Here is a 17486-nt window from a genome sequence, read left to right as displayed (position 1 = left end):
GCCCTACATCATCCACTATTGTCTTGTGTGCGCTACATTTTATCACAGCCAATCTTTTGGGTAGTGTCAGGGCCGTTAACAGTCGTAATATCAGTGGGCCATGTTGGATGCGTTGTCCGTGAGAGGTCAGGAATCCCCGTTCTGCCCAAAGTCGCCCGTAATTATGAGCCACGCCAAAGGCGTATTGGCTGTCAGTGTAAATGTTTACGTCTAACCCCTCACTCAATTCACATGCTCTCAGTAAGGCAATAATCTCCGCAGCCTGGGCAGAATTATAAGGTATCCTAGAAGTCTCCACCACCGTCTGTAATGTTGTTATTGCATATGCTGCCGTCGATGTACCGTCTGGTAATTTAAAACAGGACCCATCCACATACAACTCCCCGTCTGGTTCGTCCAAGGGCCTGTCTGTCAGATCCACCCTCCCCTTTGTCTCCTCTTCAGTCCTGAACAAACAATCATGTATGTCATCGTCTTTGGTATCTGTATCTGTGGGGATAGGTAACAAGGTGGCAGGGTTCAGTGTAGCACACCTTTTAATCGTAACATGGGGTGCAAAAAGAGTCATCTCATAACCCGTAAGACGAGCACTAGTTAAGTGCTGCGTCTGTGTCCTGTTCAGCAAAATGTCCACAGCATGCGGTACCATTACTGTGAGGTCTGATCCCAGTACGAGCCCTGCCGATTGTCTTATAGAGACCGCAGCAGCCGCCGTGGCTCTCAGACAGCTCGGCAGCGCTCTTGCCACATTATCGAGCATGGCAGAGAAGTAAGCACAAGGTCTCTGCTTCCCCCCGAAACACTGAGTTAAGACAGACAGCGCGCAACCTTCCGCCTCATGTACGTAAAGGACAAAAGGCTTCTGGTAATCAGGTGTCCCAAGAACTGGCGCAGAACATAAAGCCGTTTTTAGTGACTCAAACGCTTCTTGACATGCGGGGGTCCAGGGTAGGGGCTCGCGCACTTCCTTGGTAGTCAGATACAATAGGGGTTTTGTTAGTAACGCATAGTTAGGTATCCACTGGCGACAGTACGATGTTATGCCCAAGAACGCGCGCACCTCTCGCTGCGTGTTAGGTACCTGCATGTTAGTGATCGCTTTTATGCGCTCTGGCGTCAATCTCCTCCCCACTTTCGAAAGGAGGTGACCGAGGTAGGTGACCTCCGTTCGACAGCATTGAAATTTCGGAAGGGACACTTTATGCCCCCTTTTAGCCAAATGGTGCAATAATTTCACAGTAGCATCCCGACAACCCTTTTCATCGTCCGATGCTATTAGGATATCATCCACATATTGTAACATGACGTTGCCAGGTGGAAGTTCCAGTTCATCCAATTGTGCCTTTAGAGCCTGACTATATATGCTCGGACTCTCAGTGTACCCCTGAGGAATTCTCTTGAAGCGGAAGCTTCGGCCAGCCAATGAGAATCCGAAGAGATAACGGCTTTCCTCATGTACAGGAATACTGAAGAAAGCATTTTTCAAGTCTAGGACAGAGAAATATATGGCCGAAGGGGGAATCATGGTCAATATTGTAGTGATGTCCGAGACCACCGGGTACTGTGGCTCCACTACTCTATTTACGTGCCGCAAATCAATCACAAATCTATAAACATCAGGAGTATTATCAGTAGCTTCAGGTGATCGTCTTTTAAGGATAGGCAAAATAGGACTGTTACATATGTTCGAATCAGTCTCTTCCACTACTCCAGACCGTATTAAATCTTGTATTATTTGTAGCAGGGCCTTCTCTCCCTCCCTAGGAATCCTGTATTGTGGAACTCTGGGCAATTTCGCTCCCACCTTCACTCTTATTGTCACCGGGGCAATATCCATTTTACCTACATCTGTATCACTGACAGCCCACAAGCTGTCGGGTATGCCTCGGAATTCAGGTGGTAATGGGTCATCTTTCGAAAAACACTGCAATGGGCGGGCAACATTCGGGCCCAGGGTAAGGTACACGCCATCCGGGGAGCAATAAATGGTGGTGTGCAATCTTTTCAATAAATCTAAACCCAGCAAATTTTCTCCACAATTTGATGTCAATAAAAACGGTGAATCAACAGTAAAAGGGCCAATCGTTAACGTGAGAGGTTTAGAAATGGGGCTAATCACCGGAGTTCCTGCGAAACCCACGGATATGTTATTCTTGCCAGACAGAGCCGCCCCTGGGACCCGAGAACGAGCCACTGAACTTTTCATTGCACCCGTATCCACTAGAAATTTTTGTTGAGACCCCATTAAGTCAGCTTCGACATAAGGTCCCCTCTGATCAACTTCCATAAGTACTGGTCCCAGGCTCTGTCCTACGCTGTCCTAGTTGTGGGAGAACCCTGTCAAATCGTCCACTGAGTAATCATCATTATAGTACTGACCACCACCCCTCTGCAACTGTTGCCTGCCTGTATTATTGTCAAAATAATTTCCACCCGGTCTCCCGCCTCCTTCTGACCGTGTCACCTGTCTCCCAGTATCACCACTACCTCTTCCTCGCCCGCGCCCTACACCAGTACTCGACTGAAGCAGGGGGCAATCCCTCCACCAGTGCCCCTCCTGCTTGCACTTCGCGCACTTATTCGGTCCCAGCCTTTCCCTGTTCTCACCTCTCCCAAATCCGCCTCCGCGACTCGCACCCCTGCCTCTGCCTCTCGCCACCTGCTGCAGCAAAACCCTTGTCTTTAAATCTTTAGCCTTCTTTTCCTGCTTGTCCTTGCTCTCATTTTCCCTGTGCTCATAATATTGCGCCATACTGAGTATTCCCGAAGGAGAGGACGTTGTCCACGTGCTCTCCGATGCTTGCAGTCTAGCTGAAATTTCAGGCAATAAGTTCGTGACAAACCTATTAACAAAGAGCCGTAACCCTCCATCCTGTGACACATCCTGCCCACTAAAATCCATAAACGTTTCCTCAAACCTCGTAAAGAAATCAGAGACCGCCTCATCCTTTTTCTGCTTACAAGCCGTTAACTTGTCCCAATCTACCTTTTTCGGGGGAATGAGAGAATGCATATACTTTATAATGCGCCCTGGCAAAGCTAATATCTCAGCCTTCGGCTTCTCCCCTGGCTTACGCTCCTTGTCCCAATCCTGCAGCTCCTGCCATGTACCTCCTAACTCTTCCACGTGGTCAGTACCTTTCACTTGCCGCCACACATCAACCGGGACCAAAAGCCCGAAAAACAATTCCACATCGGCCAACGTCATCACAGTGGAAGACGCCGCTTCTGTAAGCTCTTTGTAATAGGCAGTCGGGTTCTTTCGAGAATCCGGTAGCTGGGCCTTCAATGATAATACCTCACTTCTCTTCCATGGCGTATACACCCATTGCTCCTGGAAATGTGCATCGATCCTGTTCCTAGTAACAGCCTTCGTTACTGGGTCTAGCAGCTCGGGGACCTCGGAATGAAAAATAGGGTGCACCTCGCGCATTGGGTGGAGACCTGGGAAATGGGGTGTGCCAGCAGAGGGTAATTCATTCCTGTATTGTAATAGTGCACGTAAACTACTCATCACTTCCTTCACCCCTGTATTCGTTCTATAGGCTCCGGTCTGTATATCTCGTAAAGTCGCCGGAGCCACACCTCCATACCCCTGCTCCCAAAGCGGTATCAATACATTGGACATATGCCACAAAGCGTGCTGCTGCATCAAAGGCTCAAAATCTTTCATGGTGGACCAAATATCTTCAAACGAATAAATATTATTCCTGGCCCACTGACATGCCTGATTAGCCACCATGCTCCTTTCATCTAAACCAACCGTAGAACGCGTAAGCAACTTCCGTACCTGTGAGAGTAGTCCGCTACCTGCGCCTCGACTCGGTGTTAGCATTTCCTGGCCGGGGGTAGTACTAGCTGAAACAGTAGGAAGTGCTAAAGAAAATTGGGAGGGGGCGGGTGAAGTGGTCTGGAGTAATGAAACAATTGGTGTCGAGGGCGAGGATTGTTGGGGGGCACTTGCTGAAGGACCCGGAGCTCCACTAACAGGGGCTGAAATTGGCAAGGAGGGATACAAGGACTGTGGGGCATAAGGGGGAGGGGGTCGGGTATTCAAAATGTCTTCCATCTCATCCGGGTCGTCCTCTCGCACTACATAACTTTTATTTTCTTTCAACCTACAAAGTCTATCTGAGCGCTCCATACGTAGCGCATTCTCATTTCCGACCTGCTCTCTCGCCTTCTGCGCCATAGTCTGGGTGGACTTTTTATACTCCTCTTTCTCCTCTCGCATCTTGCGTTTCCTGGCCTCTTTCTGCCACACTCGCAAAGAGTCGAACATACTCTGACGGCTACGCTTAGCAAACAATTTGTCCTGCAAGTAGTCCAACTTAGCTTCATCAAAAGAACCCGTCAAAGGCCATTGTAAATCCACATTATCAGCAGTGTACCGGTGCCACAAAGTACCAAACAAAATCGGGACCAGTCCATGTTTGACATACATATCAAATCTCGGAGTCCCTTCAGGGGGTGCAGGTTGGCTCTCGGCCAGTCTAGTATCTGAGGGTCGACAACAGCATCCAAAACATCGTAACTTACTAAAACACGGCATCTTTACTTCGGTGTGAAAGAAAACACTTCATCACAGACCAGCTCGAGCTCGTTCATACACACATATAAACATACATTAGAAAACCACACACCCACATACACAATATCTCCAAACACGTGTTACCAAATGGGACAAGGCCCGTCGACCAAGTCCTGGGGAACCTGGACTCTACCGCAGACCGAACAGTACACTAACTGTTCTGAGGACGGGGAACAGATCCGCCACCCGTGCGGCACTATGGATCACTGCGCACTTTACCGCGGGAAACCCAGATCTCACCTCCACTGAACCATCACACTAGGAGTTCAGGGTAAGCGCACCAGAGTCTGCCCACAATGAGCCACGCCTTCACCACAGTACCACCCGGTCGGATCGCTACCAACAATTACATCTAATACGTCCCCAACCTCGTCAAGTCTGTCAGAGCACCAACTCGTACTCTGAGTTCCCCGGAGCACACTAGCCCCAGGAGCACACCGGCTCCTCAAACCGCTGGAGACACCCTAGTCTCCCGGAACACTCCCGTTCCTTAAACAATCACAGGTGGACCACTCACCTTCCGTAGGCGGCACCGACCTCTACCGTTCTCCACCTCCGGCTGCCAAGACCAACACGGTCAGCTTCAAGTTCCGCCTTCTGGACCCCGGCGTAAGATCCGAACCGGGACCTCTCCCGATCAGCAGGGTGGGGCAGCGCTGCGAGAACCAAGCTCGGCATCAGATGGGTACCCGGGCCCACCGTGCCGACCAGCGGGTCCCCGGTCTTCTGCTACCCCCTTACGGGTGAGAAAGATCCTTATCGCGGGGTCCCTATTCGGGCGCCATCTGATAAGCTTGGCTCAAATCCACCCGAGTGACTTACCGCACTCACCTATAGTCGCTATATAGGAAGTCAGCTGGACAGTGGAGAAGAATAAACAAAAGTCTTTATTAGGCCAAAGAACACTCATATGAGAGGGCCCTGTCCGACCTCACTCCTAGGAGTGCGAACGAGAGGACTGACTCTCTACATCACAGCAATACATTATAATGCAATACAGTAACGAAGGGTACGCCCCTTGTGGAAAGTTACCGAGCCTCAGACCGGTGAACAATGCTCTCATAGAGCAGGCATCTGCACCTGCAAGGGATACATTATTATCTCTACTCAAGGCCATGGAGCTAGCCTTCAGCGTCTCTGGGTATGAGAACATTACTGATAAAGAGACTTGTTAGTTTCGGCCACAGTAAGCTGAGAAACGAAAACTGCTGTCTTAGTACATTTCTGTATTTCTGCGGGAGGGGCATATGAGCGAGCAGGGCCCGCAGACACAGAGTGTTACACAAAATGGTGGCACACAGGCTAAGCTAAGAAACTAATATGATCACACGTACATTTGAATATAAGTAAAAAGCAAGAATAGTAATTCAGCATAGGTGCATATACGAAATTCATTAGTTAGTCATATGATGCTAACTCGCACATCATCATAGGGTAATTAGAGCATTGAAAAGTGAATTCTATCACAACATTCTGATGAAAGTGATCTCTTGTCTTTCAGGGATCCTGTGCTAACTGTGCGCTGCTGTATAAAAGCATGTGTCCCAATGATTCCATATCTACGGTAAGCACTGTTTTCCTTTCGATAAAGCTGCATGCAGTTTGTTGCTGTTGTTTATTTTTTTACCTTTTGCAGTTTTGTAAATTGTAGACCGGATTACACTAGGTCTAAGATTACCAGACACGATCAAACGGGAGAGATATACAAATCAGCTAAAAATGACTGTGTTATATAGTATTACAGATCCACATGTATTGTAGTGAGGTGGTGACTGCCTGTAGAGCGTAGGGCATGGCCAAAGACCGCAGATGTGCCAATGATAGGTCCATTATAGAGGGGACCCTGGACAGATGCGTAGAGAGGTGTAGCAATGACATTCAGGTTTAAGAAAATAACGCTGATCGGCTAAAGAAGTCTCCCCCTCAGGTGTCGCCTGAAAAAGCGACAGAAGTGAAAATGTCACCTGAATAGGCAAGGTCAGGGAACAAGCTGTGGATGGGAACATATCTTTGATAATGGTGTGACATTTAGTGTCCTATAGTTGTCATTTGTTCAGATATTTTGGCCAGTTGTGACCTTGAAGTGATGTCAAGGGCTGCATTGTTTTGGGAGTCAGAAACTGGCATATTTCAAAACAGTATCAAAAGCAGTGAAAACGAATAAAACATGTAGAAGTATGACAGGACACGTGGCGCCTACATCCAACCAAGACTCTGAGGGCATCATCCAAGGCCTGCATTGCCCCCGGCACCTTGAGTTGGATGTGAGGTGACACAGCGGTATATTTTATTTTCTCGATAGTGATTCTTTATTATGCAGTTTTGCACAGTGGAGAAGTGTGGCTCAATGGTTAGAGCGGCTGACCCTGATGCAGAGGTCTAGCCCGGGACCAGGGTTCAATTCCCCGCCTCGGCGGGTCTTGGGATCAAAATTCCACGGACCTGATAATTCTCGCCTTGGTGCCTTTTCCAATCATGGAGTCCCACTCTGCAATTCTGGGCAATAGCTTGCTTAATCTCCACAACGGCCCCCACAACGCTAAGGATGCCTGGCCTCCACCTTGGGGGTGCCCAGGAATAGACGCCTCACAGGGAAAGCCAGGATGGGTTCCACAGCGGTATTCGTACAAGCAGCTTGAGACCCTTGCGGGTGAGTAGTGCGCTATACAAGTATCAATTTACAGTAACAGGGAGACAATGCGTGTGATGTAGGCCACAGATACAAAAGAAACAGCCGTATATAGGTGACACTAAACAAAAAGGTGTCTATGGAGTCCATGAGAAGTGAAGTGATATAAACATTGTCCCCAAAGGGACTTGAGCTCCTGGCGCCGGTAGACAACATTCAGAGCACGTGACCTGGAATGGGTGGGGCTGTTCCTATGGCAAGGCACTGAAAAGTCCAGTCACAGGTGAGGGGTTCCTTGTTGATCATAGAGCTACACATACATGGTAGTCCCTCATGGTCTAGACGCTGCATGTATATAAAACACCTTCATTGTGAAGATAAATGACCATCTGGATAAATTAAACCCAAATACTCCCAAGAAGCCTCAAGGATTTGCAATCACTCACTGGAGATGCTGACAGGTGAGTCGCGTGTCAAGCATATCCTGACACTTAGTTCACAACTCTCCTTACTGTGCCACCAACTAACTCCCATTGGCCACTGTTCTTTTACGTAATAAAACATCTTGATAGAAAGGAGTATCGGTGGTCAAATCACCCTATCACCGCCGCATCGAGGGTAGCATACTTTGTTCAAGCACCAACATAAGAACAATAACTTAAATTGAAGGGAGACAAAAACTGCAAACTCGCGCAAGCAAAAGAAAAGTGTGTGTTATGCTGCGTGTTCCATTGGTTATGAAATGTTGTGCTATGTTGTAATACTTGCTAAAGGCATTTTATTGTGGTGTGCTTCTTAAAGAGGCAGCTTGGTATTGAGCTCCTTGCTCAACCTAAAGATAAAGACCCTAGTCACTTTAGTAGATGCTCGGGTTCATACCGTGACCCTCGCTTAGTTTGTTGATTTTAGTCTTCGTCTTGGGCACTGATAACCTGCTACTACATAAAACGAGTCAATGCAATGGCTTTCAAGGATAAAAAAGGCAATTCCGATCCCTACTGAACCTGCAGATTCCTGATCCTCTGAGTTTTTGCTCAACGTCTGCAGTTTGCAGAAGATGAGACTGTTCTGGACATATTACAGGTCTGAATAAGGGGCTGAGATAAGAAAACATTACTTGTGTCCTCTTTCTGCTCGATGACTTGAGAATTGTGTTGGTGTCGGGTGTTCATCCTTTTAGATCTCTTGGCGGCCTCTGAAACTGTCTCCCACTAACTGCTGTTGAGATATCACCTTGAGATGGGCATTCAAAGCACATTGCTGATTTGAGTGGGCAATTCTTATCCAACCATGCATAAAGTGTGGATTTGTCAACATGGGAAAGCCTCAATTTTCAATCACTGAGTGAGGCCTTTCTGTTTTATAACCATATGGTGCGATTTAGCCTTTTAAGCCTGGAAAATTAGAGGTGCGAGAAATCCACTGCACCGTAATCTGGCATCCAATCAATATTGCTGTAAACCTGCCATTGAGTGTCTTCTTATCCTGAATCTTAGCAAAACAACAATCCTTCTTTAATGCAATATGTAATAGTTCAGCATTTGTTTGTGCTTTATTTCAGGAACTCTTTTCACGTAATTGTTTTTATGCAAGCATGGCCAGCGTGTCATTTGCTCTGAGTTTTCCAAGAAGGGGCTGTGCTCGGCACTGCAATGCAACTGTAAAGGTGAGTTTGTTTTTTGTTAGAGCAGCTGCAAGTTATGTAAGCACAGGGAATTTTGTCTCTGAGCTACAAACACAGAAACATGTTAACACTGCTGCTATAAATACCATACCTACTTATTCATGGCTTTTTATAGGGCTGGTTGAGCTAGAGGAAAGACAGTTCTTTCAAGACGTGAGAGCAGTGAAAGGTAGAAGCTGGGTTATAGGACAGGAATGAGATGGTAAAAAGATCCAGTTTAGTAAAGTAGCGGGAACTGATGGTCTTAAAGATTAGCAAGATGGAAATGTCGCTGTGCAACCTTAATGGAGAACAAAGGAATACGATCAAACAAATGGCGCGTTATGAGCACAATATGGAAGGATATATCTGGAGCCAAATGCATGGCTGTAGAACAAAAATTCCAAAGTCTGGAAGTGGCAGGAGAAAATGATTGCGAGCCGGCGTGGACTTTCTTGAATAGAGAATTGGAAAGATGAGGAGTGTCTTTGCTGGTGGTTTGAAGATCGTCTTCTCCGACCATGTATACATTTGACAAGATGTTCGTAGTTTTCCTGCCTTAGAACTAATGTAAGAGAATATGCAGGCAGTGGAGGTCTTTATTGTAGTTAATTTAGATTTTCAGGGTGTCAGAGGGGCATGGCTAGGCATGCAGGATAGCTGCCAGAACATGTAAAGAAAGAGGGATACCTATTAGCTGAAAATTGCCATAATCAAGTTTGTCAAGTCATAAAGCATGAAGGTTGTGCTTAGAAATATCCATGTTAAGCTAAAATATGTCATAAGTATTTACTGTTCCAGCCTTAGTATTTATAAAGTAAGACCCAAGACAACTTATTATAGGTAAACTTGGAAATATGGGTATCTGTTACAAATTGCAACTGGTGGAGTATGTGGCAACATAATGCTCTTAAAATCATTCAGACCATATGTCACTAGTTGTCTCTTCATAGATTGTCAGTGCAGAGCATTGGGAATGTAAACCACTGTGTCTAGCCCACAAATCGATCCTTGGGTAAGAACCTGTACCCTTGACAGTTTGCTTTCAACAATATCATCACAAGCATCAGCTGCAAACCGCCACTTTGAACATCCTATCCTTTAAGAGAAAATGCTAGAGGCAGGGGGCGGGGAGAAGGACTTTTTGGAGACAACAGCCACACTCTGGAATGCGTTTATTCTGAAAATATAGAGTAAGTCAACCTGGTGGAAATGTAGGAGGGCACTGAAACACCAGTTCTTCATACTTGAGGATTTTGTTTAGCACCAAAATGTCCAAAGGCACATGCTGGGTCTAGAAAAGTCCAAAAACATACATACCATAATTTCAAAATGTGTGTTGCTCCCCTTTCTTATAACTTATCTAGTGCTAAAAATTCAGTTACTTGTAACAATCTCCTCTGCATGCAGTATGGCACACTCACAGAGCTACAGTTAAGAAGCATATCTTCTAGAAGATAACAGTGACCCTAACTTGAGATAATATTCTCATTACCAATGCACCAGTGGTGAGCGTTTCTTAAATAAGTCACATATGCATCCTGCTTGCCCATGCACCATCTTCACAGGATTAAGAAAAAATAATTTGACATGTAGTCTACGTGTAGAGTATAATTTTCGGACTCAAAACTGATGAACAAGATTTCTTTATTCATGAAACAATTTGGTACACATAAGTGTACCAGTCATCAGAAGGGAAGGTCTGCCGGTTCTGTATTCAATGCACTGGATTATACAGTAGAATGTAGAACCAGTGACATGATACATTTTACTACCACAAGAACTAGGTGACAAAATACCAATACTTATATAACATTACACACAACTTCACCCACCACAATACATCTTCCTCTTCATACACTGAAAGGGAGAAAAAAGGTAAGAACTAATAGAAAATTATGCACACACAAAATCATTTATTTGCAAACATAATGCTTCATAATTCCTCCTTGCTGTACCATCACCAGACAGGCACTCACTAGCACTGCTCAATCCAGCTTCTTCATTAGCAGGATGACAACAGCAACAGGTTCTATACTGAAATATTGACAAAAAAAATATTGGCAAAGAATAGAAAGGACACGAATATCAACTTTACATATTTTGTATGTAGAGTCAAAAATATTGATTAGAAATCTCTATAAATTAATATTGTATAGCGTACAAACGAAAAAATGCAATAATTACTGAAATGATTTGGATGAAACATGTGCTACATATTTGGCAGACAATTCAGCAATACCCAAAAATGATATTATGTCATCCTTACTTTGGGGCGGCTTAGTGTCAACTAACTTTGAAAGTTGTTTTACCCCTCACCACATATCTCATGTCTCAGATATATGACATTTGTCTCTGTAAGCATGTACTTAACACACTTCTCTGTTAATCTATTTCTTTAGAATTTGCAACACCTTCTCAAGGGTCTCATCACCCATTATTGGGATGTAATCCTGGAAAAATATGTATTCCTTCAGCTTTCATGAACAATCTAAACATTAACCTCTGAAGAACTGATACCTAACCATATGGCATGCGTTTGAACTGATGTGAACCATCCGGTATAGTTTCCTATCTGGGGGAAGTGGGATCTGATGATAGCTGATGACAAATCTACTGCTTAAAACCATTTAGCATTTTTAATAGTGGTCAAATTCTTGTTTATCTTGGGTAAGGGAAACCTGTCAACAACTATATTCCTGTTAAGGTGCCTGACATCTATGCATAAACTCATCATGCAGTATCCCAACGCACGATTCCCAACTATCACAAACTCACTCTATTTTTGTTTCAGTGCTGGACATAATTTGATACAAACCAAATGACTTCTGCTGTCACAATGCTAACACCTACTTACATTAGATTTATTGCAGTCGCTACCCCTAGGTATCACATCACTGTTTGCTTTTATTCTTCCCACCATTACTCTCACCACTCTGATCATCTTTGCAAGTAGCCCAGATAATTGTGCTTTGTGCATGATCATCAAAAAATCATTTATTTAAGAGTCTCTGTTCACCCACAATCTCTCATGTATACTAGAACCTCTAGGATGCATCCCAAATTGACCTCTTACTAGTTATTCTTGTAACATACCAAATAGGCACTTTAATGCTAACTTCCTCACAGCACTCATCAATAGTCTCACATTGTTCTTGATTCCTATGATAAAACATTTACCTTGTGATACCTATGCATACATTTGGTGCACAATGGGCAGCCAAAACTTATAAGGCATTGTCAAATACATGAAATGTCCCAGCATCATCTTCCTTTGGTGCTTGGTTGAACTTGTTTACCCCACTTTGGACCCAGTGAATGAAGCATTAATTGCTACTTCCTCACTTCTGACAATTTGTCCTATTCATCGATGGTTGCAATGTAATTTAATAAATGTTCTTTCCATTATGACCATTCAGAATTTGATTCCCTGGAATGCTCAAACTCTCTTGGAGGGTTTATGGCAACAATGCAAACTCATTATAACAAAGTGGAATATTTCTGTGTCCGTGCTTTACCAGGATGACCTGGACCAGTTCACACTCCCCACTTCGCCACACCAATTCTATGGTTCAAATGTAGTCTGAACTACCACTACTACGTGTTGATAATCTTAACAATAGTTCACACAGTAGGATTGAAAAGCAAACTAAAGTACACAAGGAAGCAATGGCACACTATTCCCAGGTTGTGCTTTGTAAGGTATTTATTCATTTATAAAGTTTTAAGAGTATATTAATGAAGCAATGGCACATTGATTCATTCATGCTCTCAGTAATACAAAATATCACCTTATTCAATAGACATTGTTCTGTTAAGAAACATGTTCACACGGTTGTAATCTGCTAGCTGTCATACGGGTTTTAGAAACATCCATCAGATTGCTCCAATATGCCCACCACTTAAGGTCATGTATGCTTGACCTACATTCCCTGCATGCATCTATCCACTGTGTGGTGTGTGACTTCCATATGATTTAAGCACTGCTTGTAGCTGACTTGAAAGATATAGAATGTTGATAACTTGCGGATAACAGCTGTTAAGGCACTGGTGGAGTAAGTGCCCAAATTGCAAAGTGTGAAGATTCCAAAGAGAAAATAAAAAAGAGAATTAAAAAAGCATCAAAATGGGGGTCGGTATGGCAGCAGTAGCATTGTCACTGCCTCATAGGTTAAGTAACCAGTGAGCTAGCCATGTCATACTGATCCTGATAAGTCCTAACAGTGCCCCATACCCGACGCTGCAAGTCACAAGGTGGAAATTTCACCAGTTGTGAGGCTTGTCGGACAGTGGCTATTACCTTTCTTCACTGTCACTCGACCCTTAGTGACAGTGGGGAAATCAATATCCCTGCAACTGGATGTCCCCTAGAACCAGCTTTAGGAAATAGGACAGGGCTGAAAGATTATCATGGTAAACTTTATCATTTACTCAACCCTGATTCTATATTGCCCATGTGCAGTTCTTGTGACTTGATAATTAATAATCAACCGTGAGGCAGAGTCGATCGTTATTGTCACCATGACCGCAGAACATGTTATCCGTTATGTATTGTTTTATATTGCATGTTTGTGGGTCAGGAAGAGGTGTGGCACCGCGGCCAGGGTGACTGACTCTGGAATCTGGGGATCACTGTTCGATCCCCGGGGCTGGCGGCAGATTAGCCCAGCACCATGTGACTCTGGGCAATAGCTTGCTTAATCTTCCTGACGGCCCCCAGCGCCTAGAGACCCTAACGGGTGATGGTTTGCGCTTTACAAATGTGGATTATTATTAGCACTGATCAATTCAATACTAACTTTGAATGTGAAAATTCCTATTCAAAATAACTGTGGGTGCTTCCTTGTAGAGTAGCATTGTATTTAGTTCCTCCTCTGTAATAGCTCTCCTCATTGTAATCCTAAATCAGGTGAGGCAAAGAATCGGTGCACGCAGGTTCTTTTATCAGGTCGCAAGTAATATTCGTCGCCAAAACATTAGATTAACTAATACTTATATAATATTATGCTACACACTACCCACAACTACAACCAAAACAACAACAGTATTTAACTCAAAACACAAAAAAGTCTTTCTACTCAGTAGTTGGATTTACAATCCTAAATTTCATCAGATCAATCCTGAAGATCTCATTGAGAATTAATTTTTTATTTTTTTTAAATGATCAGCCCAATTGTTTGACTGATGCTGGTGGTTACTGACTCAGAATGCTCCCCGGGCCCTGCTAACGAGGCCCAGGGCTTGTGCTCTGTTTAAAAGGTGTATGGTAACTTGAGTAATTACAATTGGTTCAGACACCCTACCTGTAAGTCTCTAGTATATGGTAGGGTACATAGGTTTTATTGACCCACTTAAGTGTGCACAGCTGTGGTGTCTACTGTCCAAATTCGACTTTGGAATTAGCAGTACTTCCACAGTCTACACCTACCTTTTAATTACATGTAAGCCACCCGTAGGTCTGCCAAGGTGCCCCAAGGATGGGGTGCCTTGTTATATAAAGCATGGACATTATAAAATATGTTGTATATGCTCTAGTGAGGGAAAAGTACCAATTTCACTTTTCCCCATTGTAGCACTGCTTGCTCCATAGGCTAACGTGAGAAGGCTTTATTAAACTTTCATAAAGTCAAAATTATGACATAGTGAGCTACAACAATGATTCAAAGTATCAAAATATTAGTTACAATAAAGCAAACAACATGCCAAAGTCGGATTTATTATAACTATTGCAGGAAATTAGTTTTAGAACTTGCTTTCCTGAAGTTAGCTAAAAGAGCCCTGTAATAGCCTCTTCTGACTGGCCAGCGTTTACCAGCCTGAGCCAAGCTGCTCCTTGATTAGCTTTGAAATGGCGTGGGGCTGAAACAATAGAGACATCTGGTGGTAGGAGAGCTGCTGCCTTCAGAAGGCAGGACAGGAAGGGGGCTGGGTGGCCAAACTGGTATTCAAAGGGAGAAGCACAGATAGCACAGGAACCATGCCCACTCCCACTTCCTACTCCCCCAGCAAGATGATGCCCCTCTAATAAGATAACGAGAGGGTCGGGAAAAGGAGTGTAGGGAAACTTTAGCCACACCTGTGGGTTGAGTTAACCAGACCTCAACTCCAGGCAGAGATTTTCTCCATTTTGACGGAGATGTGCATTCTGTGACAGAAATATGCCATACTTTCCAGGAAGTGGTCATAAACGAGGGTGGCAACTTGATCCCCATTGGTTGGAGTACTCCCCCTCTTCCTAGCCCAGACTATGGGATAAATATGGGAGAGCTGCATTGCAACTTAGATCCCTGCTAGGAAACATAAGGAGAGAAAGTACTGTACTGCCCTGCTAAACCCTTGGACTGCATAAAGAAAGGGCTGTACTCAGAAGGACTGTACCTGCTGCACTCTCAAGGCTTTACAAAAGAGGACTTTGCCTGGCTTCAAAGATTAAGAGGTGGACGACTTTTGGGTCAGCATCAGGAAGAAAAGTGCTGGAAGAAGTAATCTGCATATCTCTAACAAGGACAAGCCCAGCTCACTAGCTTCACCTGTACTTTACTGGATTTGAACAGGTGGATTGTGGGAATTGCATTCCCAACTCCCAGAGGCAATCATGTCTTCTGGATCCTTGGCTGGTGTTGTGGACCCTCAAAGACCCTGAAAGGACCTTTCAGAAGAAGTTTTGAAAGTTAGGGAACTTTTTGACAACTTTTTAGAATAAAGCTCCATTAGAAGACCAACCTCGACGACAAGAGTCAAGCCAGTGATACTGAACTGTGACTCTGCCTGACCTTACAGGTTTGCACCACTGAAATCTCCCGAAGCTCTTTGATGTCAAAGACAAAGACCTCCAGGAGTCATTAAGGCATCGCTTTGCAGCAGTCCGAAATTGTTGAATTGAAATCTGAATAAACAAAGCTGTTGCTCAATGTCGAGAGAAAAAGCTCCAAAAACTTTTCTAAGGGTGAAGGTAAAAACCTGACCAACCCCAACCACTCAACGTATCCGAGCCTCGCTATTGCAGTCAGCCTAAAACGTTGAGTTGGTGCTGGTCCAGCGTGACCAGATAACCGCAATTGGCACGTTTCTTTTTTAGGCACTACAAAGCACATTTTTGCATTTAATCTTTAAAAATTAATATCTCTGGTACCCTATATAAGAGTTTTGTTGGTTTGGTGTCATTTTAAAGCTACAAATATTCTCTATTTCTAGGAATTGGTGTTGGATTTATTTTGTGTGTTTATTGACTGTTTTGGTGATATTAAATGCTTTTCACACCAGTCTCCTAAGTTAAGCCTGACCCATTGGTAGCCAAGCTACCTAGGGTTGAGCAAGGATTCATTTAGTGATACTTGACTGGACCATATTTGTGAATGTGGTATTATTACTAGCAGTAGGAACCTACCTGCACCTACTAATGAAACACTTTCCAACTTCCTCCTTTTCCTTGTCACAGTAGACTATATATAAATGACTTGAACTTTGTTTAGGTCCATAGAACATCAATTGAAAATCAAATGAATCCCTTTGCTCCATTGGCTCATAAACAGAGAAGTAACCAAAGGAACATTCACTTGATCTGATCACCATCTGCCTAATGCATTAATTAGCCAGTGTTTAGTCCTTTAGCTGAATTATAGATGAGTCCCATTTAAATAACCTTCACATTTAGTAATACCATTAAGCGAACATATAGACTTCTACACACTATTCAGTCTTGTCATTAAAATGATGACTGAATCCTAATTCTATAAAAATGAACATTGTTTTTTGGGGGGAGAGCTGAAGTTGTAGCTGAAAGGAATCATACAGAGCCTTCTTCAATTAAGAACAGCTGGCTCACATATGCACAGGACTCATTAGAGTTGTTGCTGTTCTTTTTCTGGTACATACGTAGGGACTCACTGGCTCTGTAGTTTACACATGTCCCTTTTTCAGTCTGTACATTTTTACAACCTACCTGTCTGATAGTCAGGTCATATAGAGGCACCATTCCTGTAGCAAGAATACATTGTAATCCATTTGTGTTTCTCCACTACTAACAAATCGTTCTACAGTAAGAATTTGGCAACTCAAGCACTTAGTCACAAAACGAGGAGCCTTTGTCCTCTCCACATGTAGCTTGGAGGTGTCCCTAGCAAAGGCTTTTAGCAAACGTTATACTGGGTTCTCAGGCCTAGAGGCCAACTGGTATCCCTGAAAGGACTGCATGGGGCATGCTAGTCATGCTGGTTTCCCTGTTTCTTTCCACTTTCCAAAATCCAGGACACTTTGCCAATGGGCCTGAGCCTTCTATCTGATGTTACAGGCGTCTCTGAGCCACACTTATATCATTTAGGTTTTCAGTGTGTGTTAAGAAATTGGGGTATATTTACTAACATTTAGTGCTGGGCTTGTATCACAAAAGTGACACAAACTGGTGCAAAATGTTTAGTTGACGTGTACTTTCCAGCTCAAAAGTGCAAAGACAGAAAGTCTCCCAAAAGAAACATAAAGCTGCCTCTAGTGGTGCTTTGCATTACCTAGCATCCGGGGCATTCCATGGGTGGAACTATGCTTTCTCTCTTATTTGTTCATTTGATCCAAGCAGTAGAGAGATTAAACAGAGAGTGAAATCTGAG

The 17486-nt window shown here is 44.0% G+C and overlaps 1 protein-coding gene across 1 annotated transcript in view; it reads left to right on the top strand.

Moving 5' to 3' along the window:
* Positions 1-17486, top strand: part of STAB2 (stabilin 2) — an 880852-nt gene that overhangs the window by 375275 nt on the left and 488091 nt on the right. Inside the window, exons 19-20 of the mRNA XM_086919174.1 lie at positions 6093-6155; positions 8782-8886. Of these exons, the coding sequence (XP_086775300.1) occupies positions 6093-6155; positions 8782-8886 (168 nt within the window). The remainder of the gene's footprint in view (positions 1-6092; positions 6156-8781; positions 8887-17486) is intronic.

This window comes from Lissotriton vulgaris, chromosome 1_1 (assembly GCF_964263255.1).
Source record: "Lissotriton vulgaris chromosome 1_1, aLisVul1.2, whole genome shotgun sequence".
Lineage (NCBI taxonomy): Eukaryota > Metazoa > Chordata > Amphibia > Caudata > Salamandridae > Lissotriton > Lissotriton vulgaris.
This window is presented reverse-complemented; position numbering and strand designations above follow the sequence as displayed.